Raw genomic sequence first — 15,323 nt, 5'->3', positions numbered from 1 at the left:
GAGTGCAAAAACACACGAACCGAGTGCATTCGCTCATCTCTATTAGTGTGATAATCAATTTTGTGTTTTTCAGATGGATGTACTGGACTGATTGGGAAGAAGATCCTAAAGATAGCAAACGTGGAAAAATCGAAAAAGCGTGGATGGACGGCTCTAACCGGGACGTCTTTGTTACATCTAAGGCTGTTCTCTGGCCTAATGGACTGAGCATAGACATTCCAAGTAAACTTTTGTACTGGGTAGATGCTTTTTATGACCGTATTGAAATGGTATTCCTCAACGGCAGTGCTCGCAAGGTAGGAATTGGCTTCCCATCAGCACAATCTCTTATGCTTTTTGAACGTGTCTTTCCCCATCCCGAAAATAGCAGAAAGTATTCGAAACCCCTTAACTTAACTAATTCTGTATAATGCTTAGATATTATCAACGTGTCGGGCACACAACTGTGGCGAACAACACCTAATCTACAAAGTACATTGTTGGGAGGGAAGGTTTGTATTTGATTACTTTTCTGATACGACATAAGCAGTTATACCAGGCATGCGGCCAAATCTAAATGATGAATAGAAGAAATCTACTGTAGGGAATAAAACGCCCTCATATTTATGGAAAAATTTTAAATTTAATAAAGAACTGTAAGTATTGGAGTTATTTCGTTTAAAAAGAAAAAAACCGGCTGAGGGGCGACCTGATAACGATGTATAAATATATCAGGGGTCAATACAGAGATCTATCCCACCATCTATTTCTACCCAGGACTGTGACTGTAACAAGGGGGCACCCTCTACGTATAGAGGAAAGAAAGTTTCTACACTGATATAGAAAAGGGTTCTTTACTGTAAGAGCAGTGAGACTATGGAACTCTCTGCCTGAGAATGATGTCATGGTGAATTCACTAAGAGTTCAAGAATGCTGAATGCTTTTCTTGAGTGTAACCATTTTAAAAAATTATAATTACTGATTACTTAAAAAAAGAGTGGTAAAACCAGGGATTTATTCTTATTCCCGGGGTTTAGAATCGGGAAGGAATTTTTCTCCTAAATCAGGAAAAATTGTCTTCTACCTTCACAAGGTTTTCTGCCTGCCTTTGGATCAACATTAGGGGAGAATATGCTGAACTGGATGGACGTATGTCTTTTTTGGATCTTACTAACAATATTGCTCGTGGGTAGTTTGATGGCGCAGGGTATTATGGTAACTCAGTGGTTGGCACTGCTGTCTTGTGGCACTGAGGTCCTGGGTTCAAATCTGACCATTGGCAACATCTACATAGTTTTTATGTTCTCCATAGAATCATCGAATGGAAGGGACCTCTAGGGTCATCGGGTCCAACCCCCTGCTCAATGCAGCATTCACTAAATCATCCCAGACAGATATTTGTCCAGGCACTGTCTTGAACAGTTCCGTTGAAGGAGAACTCCCCACTTCCCATGGTAACCTGTTCCACTCGTTGATCACCCTCACTGTCAGAAAGTTTTTTTCAAATATGTAATTTGTGTCTCCTCCCTTTCAGTTTGGAGTTGGAGGAAACCTGTGTTTGTATGGATTTCCTCCAACTCCCATGAGTAAAATAAATTAAACTTTTGCTCCCTCAATCTGTTCAGTCTGAATGTAATGCGCTTCCTATGTGATGTCCATACGGAGCTAGACATGGCCTCTGTCTTGTGATTGCATCTTTTATACTACTCACCGGAGGTTCTGGTACTCATGAGACGTGGGTCCTCCTACAAAGTCTGTCTGTGTCATGTTTACTTTCACAGGATTGAATCTCCTTATGTTATTTGTATCGGATATTGTTTTTTACTTCTTGTCTTTCATCTTTGGTTGATGGCAATGTTAATTTGTCTTTCCTTTTAGACCGTATATGAAGGTCCAGAGTTGAATCATCCCTTTGGGCTATGCCACTATGGTAACTACCTCTTCTGGACAGAATACAGAAGTGGAAGTATTTTCCGACTGGATCAAGCCACAAAAACAGTCACTCTACTGAGGAATGAGCGACCACCAATCTTTGAAATCCGAATGTATGATGCTCAACAGCAGCAAGGTGAATATATCCTAGCTCTTAGAAAAAGTGTCCGTGCTATGCCATCCGCTATATCACTGCCCCATCTTTGCCAGCTGGTTTATCTGCACCTAAGTGTAGAAGGGTGCTTTCATTTCTGCGCTCGGGGTTCCGCTCGTGGCCCAACGGTTCTAGCTCTTAATGGAACGGATCTGCATCGGACTGACCCTGTTGACTATAATGGGGTCCGTTCTCTTTCCGCCCAGCTGCCCGGCTTTTGGATGAAAGAAAAAGTGCTGCATGAAGCTCTTTTTCTTTGGCTATCTTGAGCTCAGGGGTGTAACTATAGAGGGTGCAGGGGATGCGGTTGCACCCGGGCCCAGGAGCCTTAGGGGGCCCATAAGGCCTCTCTTCTCCATATAGGGAGCCCAGTACTATGAATAAACCATTTTAGTTGGGGGCCCTGTTACAGGTTTTGAATTGGGGCGCTGAATCTTCAAGTTACGCCTCTGCTTGAGCCGGATCTGATGTGAAACCTTATGCTAGCTGCTCTTATCTGATGCCTTGTATTAATTACAAGCGCCATTAATGAATTTCGTGTTGATGTTTTGACATCCAAATCAATTGAGAGACCTATGATTGATAGATGTATGGGTTGTATAGCCATCATTCCGATTTACAATGCATTTAGAACCACTACTTTTCCATTGTCTCCCGATGAACAAGGAGATCTAGAGAAACGCGTCGGCACGTTGGTTATTGTATTTAGTGTTCTGAGCGCTTAATTACTTTTTGACATCTCTGATGAATTATCTGTTTGGGGAGCGATGTTTGACGTATTCATTTCTCTGGCATGAGGCACTTTATGGTGATCGCATTACGCTGTGATCAATTAGATTGCTCTGAGCCATGTGTCACTTTATTATGCATAATATATCGAATTAACTAATGGGTGGCATATTGCAGCGATATATTTGTATGCATTAGATTCTGGATGCATTTCAGATCCTTGTCTGCGGCTTTGATACTAGTGTACATCTGATTGGCTCTGTGATACTACCTCTTGAAAAAGAGAAGCCGAAGGCCGGGCTCACATGGGCGGATTTTAAATCTGCGATCGCCGTCTGCGATAAAATGGGGGCATTGAATGGCATGCGTTTTCTATCTTTTATTCACACTCGCAGATACGAATTGCGTATTCCGCGAGAAGAAGAAGAATTGCAGCATTTTCTATTTTAGCGTGGGTGCCAATGGATGCGAGTGTTCGGTGTCACTCATACGCAATTTACATTATGTACGAGTGGCAGAAACGCTTGAAACCTCAGAAGAAAATAGAAATGCCAGCCTTCTTTCACACGGACGATGCGCTGTGCGTATGCGTACATCAGCGCGGACAAACACCCGCCTCTGCAATCACTTGCAATTACTCTCCGCGAATGATTGCAGGTCTTCCGCTGCAGAAATCCGCATGTGAAATCCGACCCGATCGTGTGAGCCTGGCCTAAGGTTGTAAATTGCGCTTATTCCATGAGCAGTCCTGTCCTGAGTAACCGGCATAGTGACATCATTGATAATAAACTATTCATTAGACATTACGGTACTTTTTCGGCATTTCCCCAAGTGTGGAGGAGTCCTTAGACTGAGCTTTGTAACAATAAAAGTGCTATGCAGTGTGCGGTGAATAGTCTACATTGTCATAGCCAGTAAGGCGCAGCATTGTCCTTCAGCGGTCTGGAGTGGAGTGCCCCCTACGCCTCTTGTTGACAAAGTGTTTTGTTCATTTACTCGGCCAAACACGTTGTTTATATCTAGATATCTCCTAGTATGAAAAGAAAACTCCATTACGGACCATCATTTGGATTCTGAAGTTCTGTTTTGTCCATTTTGGTTGTTTTTTACGTGAAAACTAGTGGTGCTCAGTTTAAAAGTTTTTTTGGTTTTTTTTTGTCTTTTTGTTGTTTTTTTTTTGTTTTCATGTCCGTTAAATTCTGCCAGTTTCCGAAACAGTCTCACCAGATAATTTTTTTTTAACACATAAAAACCAGTTCCCAGGAAAATATCTACAGATTGTATTGTTGAGAATTGTTACTGTTTACTCTTATTATAGTCTCCATGTGTTTAGTTGTATCAGGATTAGAGATGAGCGAACGTACTCGTAATGAGTACTTACGCACCCGAGTACCGCCATTTTCGAGTACTTCAGTACTCGGGCGTAAAGATTCGGGGGGCGCCGGGGGGCAGGGAGAGGCGCGGCGGTGCGGGGGGGAGCAGCGGGGAACAGGGGGGAGCCCTCTCTCTCTCCCTCTCCCCCCCACTCCCCACTGCTACCCCCCGTGCCGCCACGGCGCCCCCCGAATCTTTACGTGCGAGTACTGCTGTACTCGAACATGGCGGCGCTCGGGTGCGTAAGTACTCGTAACGAGTACGTTCGCTCATCTCTAATCAGGATGACAAGTTAACAAGCCCACAGGATGGGGAACAATTTGGTGTCGGTGGGGGTGACCCCCAACGATCTTGAGAACGGGAGTCCCGTGTCGCCCTCTGCCTGCAACTGCAGGGGTCACTTCTCCCCCCACAGTGCCATCAGAATGACTACAGCGCTGGCCGAGCATGCACAGTCGGTGCTCCATTCATTTCAGTAGGGCTGACGGAAATACCCAGAGCTTGCCGCGCGGCTATTTCCTCAGTCCCATTGAAAGTGAATGGAGCGTTAGTGCTTGTTCGACCCTTTCAGTTTCCTCCTCACTGTCTGCGGCGATGCGGTAACCCCCAGCAAAGGACTGGTGACACAGAACCCCCGTTCTCAAGATCGGTGGAGATCTCAGTGGTGAGACCCCCACTAATCAGCAAGTTATCCCCTATCATGTGGAAAGGGAATAAGTTGTAGTCTTAGTACAAGCCCTTTACATTTGATAGCCGACTCTTTTCATGTTAGTGTTAGTTGTAATGCAGCCGCTTGTTGACTATCTTTCTTTTTATTTCTTGCACGTTCTGATTTATCCCCAATGATTATTTTGTTACTTGATGCTTAATCTTATTGCTAAAAGTTATTTTTTTTCTTCCTTTTACAGTGGGCTCCAATGCCTGCCGTGTAAATAATGGTGGGTGTAGCAGCCTTTGCTTGGCAGTCCCTGGCAGCCGACAGTGTGCTTGTGCGGAAGACCAGATCCTGGATGATGACAATGTCACCTGTAAAGGTAAAGATCCATTGTTTTATACCATAGTCCTTCCACCTTACATTTAAAGGGATCATCTTATGAACCCCTAAATGGGCAGATGGACATCATGGAGTGATGACCTCTTGAATAAGAACGCCCCCAATCTGGTAGACCCAGCCCCTCCATGTATTTCTTGATACGCCATACATTTGAATAGCTGACATGTAATACTGCATTTGGAGCCCTTTTCCACGGGCCGATAAATCGTTCAGATTCCTGCATCTAGCGGAAATGTGAATGATTGTCGGTCAATGTAAATACACGCCCCGACTGAACGACTGTATGCGTTTGCTTCTCCTTTAGTTTCTGCATGCAGAAAAACTGAACGAGGGATCGGCCCGTGTAAACCGGCAATCATTCACTAACGAACGACTGCCTGCTTACTGTGAATGGAGGTGGGTGGCCCGGAACGATAACCAGCCCACTCCGACTCTATTCACTCACTATGCTATTATCACTGGGATGACCTCTTGGGCATATGTCCCGTGTAAAAGGGCCGTTACCCTCGGGGGCCAGACAGGAAGTAGAGAAGGGGACGTCTTCATAAGAGGACTTTCTTTTAAAAAAAAACAAAAAAACTAGAAACTTAATATGGTCTTAAAAAGTTTATTTAATTAATTCTCCCATCAGTCCATTTTTTGAAATCCAACTCTCACCCCTAACGCTCTTTTATTTGAAAGTTTTTCTTGGCTCAAACAGCCCTTGAATGTCTTCTGCCAGCCCGCAGTGCTTGTGAACGCAGCAATATCTGCCCATGATGTTGGGTTGGAATATTTTGAAAGCTTCTGACTGCACTCTGGCCACCGATTCAAGCGAAGCCTTTCATTTTGCACTGACCTAGATGCATAAATAAAAGCATGTGAACCCCGGGCCTGGCCGCCTATTATTGATTGAGGGGAAGGCACATTTGGACTGGTATAATGCGCATTAGTTATTGCTTGATTGAAGAGAGACACCTGAGTTTTCCTGACGAAATAGTTGAAGGAGACACCGTTCCACTTGAGTGTTTTCTACAGAAGGGTAACACTTCCTCTCTTTGTGAATCCATTGTATTTGGGTTTAGTAAATGGAATACATGAGGAACCTTTTGCTTGTAGTAAAAGCTTTTAGGCTTGTTTTTTACTCCTTTTATTTTTAATTTGCAGAACATTACACTTTTTGATAAATAAATATTTTTGGCCAGAAATAAAATACTTAGCAGAACCGAACTTTCAAAAAATGTTAAGAAGCAGCCCAGGTTTTTATTGGCCGCTACTTTGCTGCTATTTGCACCCAGTTTGAGCCTCATCAGTTCAGTTTTCCATGTAGATATTGTTATTTTCTGATGCTCTGTTGTTTGCAATCGACTTACAGGTGGGGTAGGGGGATGTCCTAAGTTAGCCATTCTGCTGGAACTTTACTGGTGAGGATTTCTTCTCCCACACTTCCCATGCTGCCCTGCAGAGCCCTGCTCCAATAGCTGTGAGGCAGCATCTGAGTGCCCGCCCCTCTGCTGCATGTAGTAGCTAGCAGTGTCTCTGTTCCCATTACTAGAGAAGCCAAATGCCTAATAACAGGCAGTGGATTACAAGGGTGCTGGAAGGGAGACCCCTAGTGGCAGCCATTTCAAACTTGCTTTTCAATTCTAAAACAAAAACTATATAAAGATTATATGAAAAGATTGATGCTGTTAGATGAGCAAAAGTTAGTGTAAAAAGTTAGTGTTCATTTTTGTTCTTAATCAATTTGGAAGATAATCGGATCCCTGCTAATCCCATTCAGAGTCATGAATTGTTGGAGCTGATTGTCAAGCTTCTACAATATCATTAGTTGTGAGTGGCCTTAGACCTTCGCCGCAGCTGTGAACGCGAGTAATGTACATTCAGCATTTTAATTTATTCCCTAAACAAGATACACAGTAAAGTTTTATAGCTTTTCAATGTTTTAATTAGGTTCTTCTTAATTGGATTCTTCGTTCAGCGGCAAGCTGTGAGTTTTATATAGCTATATTTTATTCTTTTTCAAGCCAACCCATCATATATTCCTCCTCCCCAATGTCAACCTGGGGAGTTTGCCTGCAAGAACAGCCGCTGTATCCAAGAACGCTGGAAGTGTGATGGAGACAACGACTGTCTGGATAACAGCGATGAGGCTCCTGATCTATGTCGTAAGTAGACCTTCCCACTTGTCTTCATCTTCCCCTACATTCATTAACAAGACATTGGATCGTCATCATCTCCGAGCGAACGTATCACTAGGCGTGACCGGTTCCTGTTTCATAAATACTGGTTTTCATCATGAAATAACAATTAGTGCATCTTTCCGTCGCATTGTGCCCTTTCCCTGTTATCCCTGCTGAATTCTTATAGATAAGCAGGCAATTGGGTGGTACCATTCTTATTGACAAAGAGGTGTGGCTTCGTTAACATGGAATGGACAATGTCAGGCTGTGAAGTGTTACACCCCCAACTGGTAACACCCACTTGGCAATTTATTCATCATTTCTAGGAAGAATTGTCTAGCTGAGAAATGACACAACAGAGTTTAAGAAAGAACATTCCGAATTTGTTACTTTAAGAAGAATACATGTGTTTACTAAAATAGCCATGTTGGGATTATCGGACATCGAATTAAATTCACTAACGGGAAGGGAGGGGTATGTGTACGGGGATAATGATGGAAAATAGGAAAAAAGCCATAATTGCTTTTCCAATGGACTCTCCCATCCACTGCCATCGGTCCTCTTTGGGAAGCAAGTGTGGTGGTCATATTTAATTTATCAGTCACCTTTCAGTGACCACTTAGCCAATCACCAGCCTCAGCGGCCGTCTGAGCACAGATGACAAATGACCACTGAGGTCAGTGATTGGCTGATCAGTCACATGAGTGAGAAGTAGCACTGCTGTCATTTCTGCTCTGGATCGATGGGGTCATTTGATAGGAGAGTGTGGCTTTTTTGTTATTTTGCATCATTATTTATCCCCTGTATTTTATTTTTTTTCAATTAATGGCAGAAAACCGCTTTTAGTTGAATTTCCCTGAGGCAAAATCTGATCGGTATGTGTTAGGCAACTTTCAGATGAGCATTTTTAAACTTTGCATTTGGTTCGTGTTTTATGAACTGTGATATGGAGCTAATGAAAATCTATATCTATTCACGTGACTGTATTTTCAGGACCAATATTTTTTTAAAACTTCGCATGATCCATACTTTTGTTTCTTTGCTTCCGTATTGGTATTATTTTTTTATTGATGACATACGGTTGTAATATGGATCCAGTACGCTCGTCGGAAGTCTGCCTTAATCCATGTCCTGCTTGGTAAAATATATATGAATTATAGTTGGTATTATAGATAACGTGGACTTTTGTCTCACTAGTTTTAGGGATGATCAAATCTGACAGTCCTAGTTAGTTGTTACAGCTCTGTCTGGTGTCATCCATGGAAGGCTTCCTATTACAATACTGCCCTAGAATTACTCTGACATGCAACAGAACACATTGACCTCAACTTTCCTATCTTCCCGAAGTCTCTGATGCTCATCCTAATGAGGGCAGATATAGAATCTATTGCTTCTGCACTGCCATTGACTTATGGGCCCCAAAGAATGCATAATACCTCCATTGGTATTTGGATGACGTGATACTAGAACGTATAGATGGATGTGTAAAGACCAAAAAATTGGCGTCTCAGCGCTACTCTTTAGTAAAGGTTGTAAGACCGTCGGATAAAATATCCAACTTCTCTTTTCTATATATATATAAAGACGAAAGCTCTCACTGACTCACTCACTGATTCACTGACTGACTCACCACTAATTCTCCAACTTCCCGATATCGTAGAAACATGAAATTTGGTAAGAGCATAGATTATGTCCAAAATAGGAAAAGTAATTGGGTCCCAACTCGATTATTTAATTCTAGCGCAAAAGAATTAGCATCGAAATTTTACATGCATAATCTAAATCTCTCACTTCCCAATGTCATAGAAACTTAAAATTTGGCATGAGCATTGAATATGTCATGAATAGGAAAAGTTAATAGGTCCCAACTTGATTATTCAATTCTAAGCGAAAAAGAATTAGCGTCCACATTTTACGTACGAAATCTAATTCTCTCACTTCCCGGTGTCATAGAAACTTGAGATTTGGAAAGGGGATTGATTGTGCCATAAATATGTAAAGTTAATGGGTCCCAACTCGATTATTCAATTCTAAGCTCAAAAGAATTAGCGTCCAAATTTTATGTACGTAATCTAATTCTCTCACTTCCTGATGTCATTTTATATAAAGGAAGCGTCGCATGGTTACCTCCCGTGGTGTTTCCTGGGTAATTAACGCAAAGAACCATGCAAAATGGTGAACATATTTTTTTCGCAGTATTTCTAAAGTAACCACAACTTCATAATATTTTCCGTGTGAACACCAGATAAACGCCAGTACCAAATTAACTCGGGCGAAGCCGGGTATATCAGCTAGTATTATATGAATTAAAGACCAGCAGGAGATACACATTTCGGGGTGAACTCCTTCATTAGTCAAACTGGGTAGAACATAACTTATGGGGCTGAGGGGTATGGACCCAAAAATGCTGGTGACACCCAGAGCTGAGAGGACCAGGGCTGAGAACACCTCAACGTCTCCCAGTGCGATGATCTACCCAGCATGACTGATGAAGGGGTTCACCCCAAAACTCGTATCTCCTGTTTTTTGTTTTTTTTATTCATCTAATAAGAGTGCAATTGGATATTTTATCCAACTGTCTTACGGCCTTTATTGGAGAGTAGCACCGAGACACCAGTTTTTTTGGTCTTTACACATCTAGCTTGCCCACCGTTAGGTCCACCTGGTTGGTGCACCCCCATCATTTATTCATATATTTTTTACACAACCCTCTCTAAGGCTTTTGAATCCTGGCTACTCATCTGGGACTCGAGCCTCTGATACTATTGAGTTTGTTCCACCTCTTTCCTTAGATCAAAAACTATGTAAACAGAAGATAAAACCCTTTTTCATATTGAACGCGGCCGACTACTTCAGAACGACTTACCGTGAAGCATGTGCGCCTTAATTTGGTTGAGCACTCGGCAGTTTCCAGCTTAAGGACGTTGGAGCTGTGACACCTGGAACGTTATTGATACCTTGTATATAGGAACAGTTATGTGTAATTCTCTGTCTTAATGGGACACTTGTCCCTCCGGGTGTAATTATCTGGCAGTTCACAAACGTGTCAGCTTCTTAATTGCTGTTGCGAACGTAGATGCCTGTGCAAAGGTGGTGCGCTAAGGAGCGTGCGCGTTGTAGCAATTAAATGTTGTACTTGGGGAAAATTAGTATCTTTTCTGAAAAGAACAAACTAAAACAAGTAATGAAGGTCAAAAAGTATCTCCCAGATTGTAGATGAAAGGAACCGTCACCTTATTTAGTCACTTCTTTTCCTTTATCTTTCCCTTCCAAGTTAGTAGCACTTCCAACTCTGCAGCGTTACTTTTACATTCTTTTAATGAATTTACGGGCGGACGTGCCCTTATAGGTTGCTGATCATTTTGTAATGCATTTAGGAATGTGTATTGAGGTGTAATATAGTTCTGGAACATGAGGCCAGCTCTTTGAGGAACTTGTATTAATGTACTTTAACGCTTGCCAGCAAACTGTAAGAATGTGTTTGTTGATTCCATTAGTGGCCAGCAGGGCCAGCCTCGCATTAGATGGTGACCTGTACAGTACCTTCTGTTGGCTCCACTCCGTATACTATCCATATATGTAGTGTCACACTGTGTACAAATATCTATACCATAGTGCCTAATTATCAGCATCCTACAGAATGAGGCAAAAATAATCCATACATGCGCTAAATAACACTGCGGCTGTATTCGCACGGGCAAGTGCAATTTTGATCAGTGAGAAATAGTCATATTTTCATATGATTTGCGGGTTTTCCTCTGTTCTGCACTTCTCAGATCTTTTCTTCATGTGGTCCACATAATAACCAGCATTAAAAATGCATCACAAATCGAATGCAAATCACTGTGCTAGAATGGTAGAGTTGGAAGGGACCCCCAGGGTCATCAGGTCCAACCCCCTGCTCAGTGCAGGATTCACTAAATCATCCCAGACAGATGTGTGTCCAGTCTTTGCTTGAACACTTCCATTGAAGGAGAACTCACCACCTCCTGTGGTAACCTGTTCCACTCATTGATCCCCCTCACTGTCAGAAAGTTTTTTTCTAATATCTAATCTGTCTCTCCTCCCTTTCAGTTTCATCCCATTGCTTCTAGTCTTTCCTTATGCAATCGATATTAGTTCTGTATTCTGCGGCACACCAGACCACCTAGTGGTCAGCCATTCCGGCTCACACAATGAGTGAATACAGTATTTGCCGCATATCTACAGGATATTATTATTTTTAGTGATTCAGTCCCACAGCCACTTGTCCATGCGCTGAACTGTTCACATGCCACAACTGTTTTCTCAAAAACTGTCTTGTCTTTATCAAAGATCAACACACTTGCCCATCCGATCGATTCAAATGTGAGAACAACAGATGCATCCCCAACCGCTGGCTGTGTGATGGCGACAATGACTGTGGCAATGGAGAAGATGAATCCAACTCTACATGTTCAGGTATGTATAGATCATGGAATAGGACCATACCTCAACTACTGTATTGTCTTCATAGGACTTTTCTCATCCTTTGTCACTTACTGGTCCCTAGGATTTAATCTTAGGGTGGTTTTAGACAGAATGACTGTCAGGTGCTTATGCACTCAACAGCTGTCCCCACGACTATCACGATAGTCATTCAATGAGCGAGAAGTCACTAACTAGTCGTTGGGTTTCAGTGAGCGACTAATGGGCGACTTCTCGCTCCATGACCTGTTGTGTGTCGTGTTTATATAGGCCGACACTCACTCAATTCTGCAATTATTCGATCGACTGTCCTCTGTGTAAAAGTTCCATTAGATGTTGATACAATGCTCTTTATCATCCTAGACGCTTACCTCCCCCCCCCCCCCTTCTTCTACTTTACAGCCCGCACATGTCCTCCTAACCAGTTCTCCTGTGCTAGTGGTCGCTGTATCCCAACTTCTTGGACTTGTGATTTAGATGATGACTGCGGTGACCGCTCCGATGAGTCCTCTACGTGTGGTGAGTCGCTGCTTCTCCATGATATGAAGAGAAAAAAACTATAAACCAATAATAGCAAAAACTGAATAGTAAATTGTCAATAGTGAACGAAGTTAGTCAACTGGAAATGACTATGTGGTAAAACATACCACAACTCCATGTCGGTGAGGGTATCATGCTCTAGAAAATGACGCACAACCAGTGAGCTCCATACATGGTGTATGATATATTACCCTTCCATATATTATGCAGTGTGTGTGTATAGTGTACATATGTGTATAATATATATTGAGAGAAAAGAGAGATTCAAAGCCAACCTGGTAACCGCAGGAGGTCTCATGGATACAAGGTCGCACAATTTCCTATACAACTTTGCATTGCCTTCCTCTCCATTTTAATCAGAGAGTTGCTGATGATGTATACAGCCTCACCCCAATATGCAATTTTTTTGCAATCCCTGCGTTCTTTCAGTCTGTTTTTAGTAAAGAAGTTTCCTTTTCAGAGGGGAAGTTACACTTTATGGAGCTGATGCTGCTCTTTATGTTTCTAAGACTTTGTGCTGGAGGGACTTCCTTGTCGTGTTAATTGACTTTATTGTATAGGACTTTGTTACTCTTTTATATCCCTTAAACTGGCCCCATTGGCGTCTCCGCGGAATGACTCAGTAGTCGCCTATCCTAGAAGTCTACCAAAGCGCTTCCTCATTATTTACAATAGACAATCAATGTCGCCGTTCGCTTTCTTATCTCAGCTGCTAAACGGGAATGAGAACGTTGGAAGGTTTCTATGTATTCCTGAGTGCCTGTAATGGCGTTCACTTCATCTTCATCATTCAGCTTTATGGATGTCTTCTCCTCACTGCAGCCTCCCCCTCCTTCTGGTAGAACACGGCATCCCGCAGCATTTTGCAAATTGTGTATGGAAGACGATACGTTAGAGGGGGTTTCTGGGACCAAAAAGTTGAAAGGGGTTTAAAATGAAGTAACGCGTGAAAACTCAGCCTTAATACACATTACCTGGATACAGTGGGGAAAAAAAGGGACATCAATTGGACCTTTCTGCCCTTTTTTTGGACGGAAGGGGGGGGCTGCTAACCAAATGCCACACAGGCTTACAAAAAAAAGTGCATATGCAATAAAAACGCATGCAACTACATATAAAATCAGTCCGTTTTTCACAAACTGAAACGGCATCCGTCTGTGTGAATGAGGCCGTTAGAGTATATAGAGTACATTGCTGCAGTAGGAGTGTTTTATAATCATTGGTTATAAGGTGGAATGGAGGGATAGAGCTTTAGCTGTTGTTGCAGCAAGCGTAACTTTCCTCCGCTCCTCCATGATCTACTAAACACTTGTGTCTGTCTAATACAATATAGCAGGTGCTTTGGGCCTTAGCATTCTCTGTAGATTTCCACTTAACTTGGCACGCCATCCCAGATTTCACTCGATCCCCTTTGATATGTTAATACGTGACATCCACAGTACAGCTTTATTAGATCTTTATCACACGACTGTCTCCTGGGTAAACCTCTCCGCTTCAGAAGTAACTGTATGACTGTTTATATGTTGAGGTACTAGGCACCCTGTGGCCCTATAAATGGTTTTTGAACACTAATCTATATTTTGTACTCTGCCATTATATTATGAAAATATTGGATTTTCGTCCCTCTGCTTATAGGTATGGTGTGAGTAGCATTCTTTTGCCTGACACGTTACCTTGTCTGTTACTTTGCAGAGGGGATACACAGCAAAAACAATGATCTTAAAGGGGTCCTGTTATAAGTTCATAAAGTTTAATTTTGAGCTGAGCTGTGAGTCATGGAGGTGGGCCACGACAGCCGATCCCGCCTGCAGGAAGCAGAGTGACAGCTCTTTCCCTATACACAAAAGAGGGAGAGCTGTCAGTCAGCATGATGTGGGCGGGGAGAATCCAGGATGGCCTGCCTCCATGACTTGGAGATCAGCTCTGAGTCAGACTTCATGGATCTGGTGACAGAATCCCTTTTATGCTATAAGAATCATACAGCCAATAGGAATCTTTAGTGAAAATTATTTTATTCATTTTTTCTTATTTTCTCTTGCAGCCTACCCGACGTGTTTCCCTCTTACTCAGTTTACGTGTACAAATGGCCGATGTATCAACATAAATTGGCGTTGCGATAACGGTGAGTGTCACTGTTTTACCGTCCTGTTGGTACATACAAAATGTTGACCGAGTTGGATGTGTGTTCTAACCGGATCGATGTGTCTGTCAGAACATGTTATGTGTCACTGAGGTTAATGGATAGTAAAACCATTAGTAACCTTCATCTGTTTTATTCCCCATCTTACGCAGGAGCGGCTAGCTCATCCTTGATTCACATAGAACAGTATACATAAAACGGCACATAAATAATTTGTAAATCAGCATAAAACACTTAGATATCTACGTTTCTGTTACCATATAAGCTTTCTTGTCTGCTGTTTCTCTACTCAGTTTTGGTGAGTGAAGGAGAAATTTTACCAAACTTAAAGGTGCTGGTCCCTGTAGGTTCAATATGGACGTATGACACTTACTGATATACTTTTATTACAGCTTCTGTGTCTTCCTCTGAATTAATAAAGCTACGCCCCTGCTTAGCCAGCCTCCTCCTACTATCCTGACGGCTCCCTCGTTCATAAGATGGCTGTATATAGAGGGGCATGTGAACAGAAATGTCACTTCGCCTCCCTCATAGTTAAGAGGCAGAGTGACGTTTCTGATCACACGCCCCTCCATAAACAGTCAGCTTATGGATGGGGTAGATGTCTGGATGGGAAGACTGGGCCGAATGAGCGTGGGTGTAAGTTGTGTAATTCTGAAGAAAGGTGCAGTAGCTGTAACAAAAATATATTACCGTAGTAAGTGTCATACATCCTTAAAGGGGTGGTCTTGCGAAAGCAAGTGGGTCTATACACTTCTGTATGGCCATATTAATGCACTTTGTAATATACATCGTGCATTAAATATGAGCCAT

At 42.4% G+C, this 15,323-nt stretch overlaps 1 protein-coding gene across 2 annotated transcripts in view; it reads left to right on the top strand.

Moving 5' to 3' along the window:
• LRP1 (LDL receptor related protein 1) overlaps positions 1 to 15,323 on the top strand; it is a 308,223-nt gene that overhangs the window by 171,056 nt on the left and 121,844 nt on the right. For both annotated transcript variants that reach the window (XM_066584447.1, XM_066584446.1), the window contains exons 13-19: positions 74 to 296; positions 1,858 to 2,047; positions 5,077 to 5,202; positions 7,229 to 7,369; positions 11,699 to 11,824; positions 12,233 to 12,349; positions 14,412 to 14,492. In XM_066584447.1, the coding sequence (XP_066440544.1) occupies positions 74 to 296; positions 1,858 to 2,047; positions 5,077 to 5,202; positions 7,229 to 7,369; positions 11,699 to 11,824; positions 12,233 to 12,349; positions 14,412 to 14,492 (1,004 nt within the window). The remainder of the gene's footprint in view (positions 1 to 73; positions 297 to 1,857; positions 2,048 to 5,076; positions 5,203 to 7,228; positions 7,370 to 11,698; positions 11,825 to 12,232; positions 12,350 to 14,411; positions 14,493 to 15,323) is intronic.

Source organism: Eleutherodactylus coqui, chromosome 1 (assembly GCF_035609145.1).
Source record: "Eleutherodactylus coqui strain aEleCoq1 chromosome 1, aEleCoq1.hap1, whole genome shotgun sequence".
Lineage (NCBI taxonomy): Eukaryota > Metazoa > Chordata > Amphibia > Anura > Eleutherodactylidae > Eleutherodactylus > Eleutherodactylus coqui.
The sequence above is the reverse complement of the archived record's forward strand: the minus strand, read 5'-3'. Positions and strand labels throughout refer to the sequence as shown.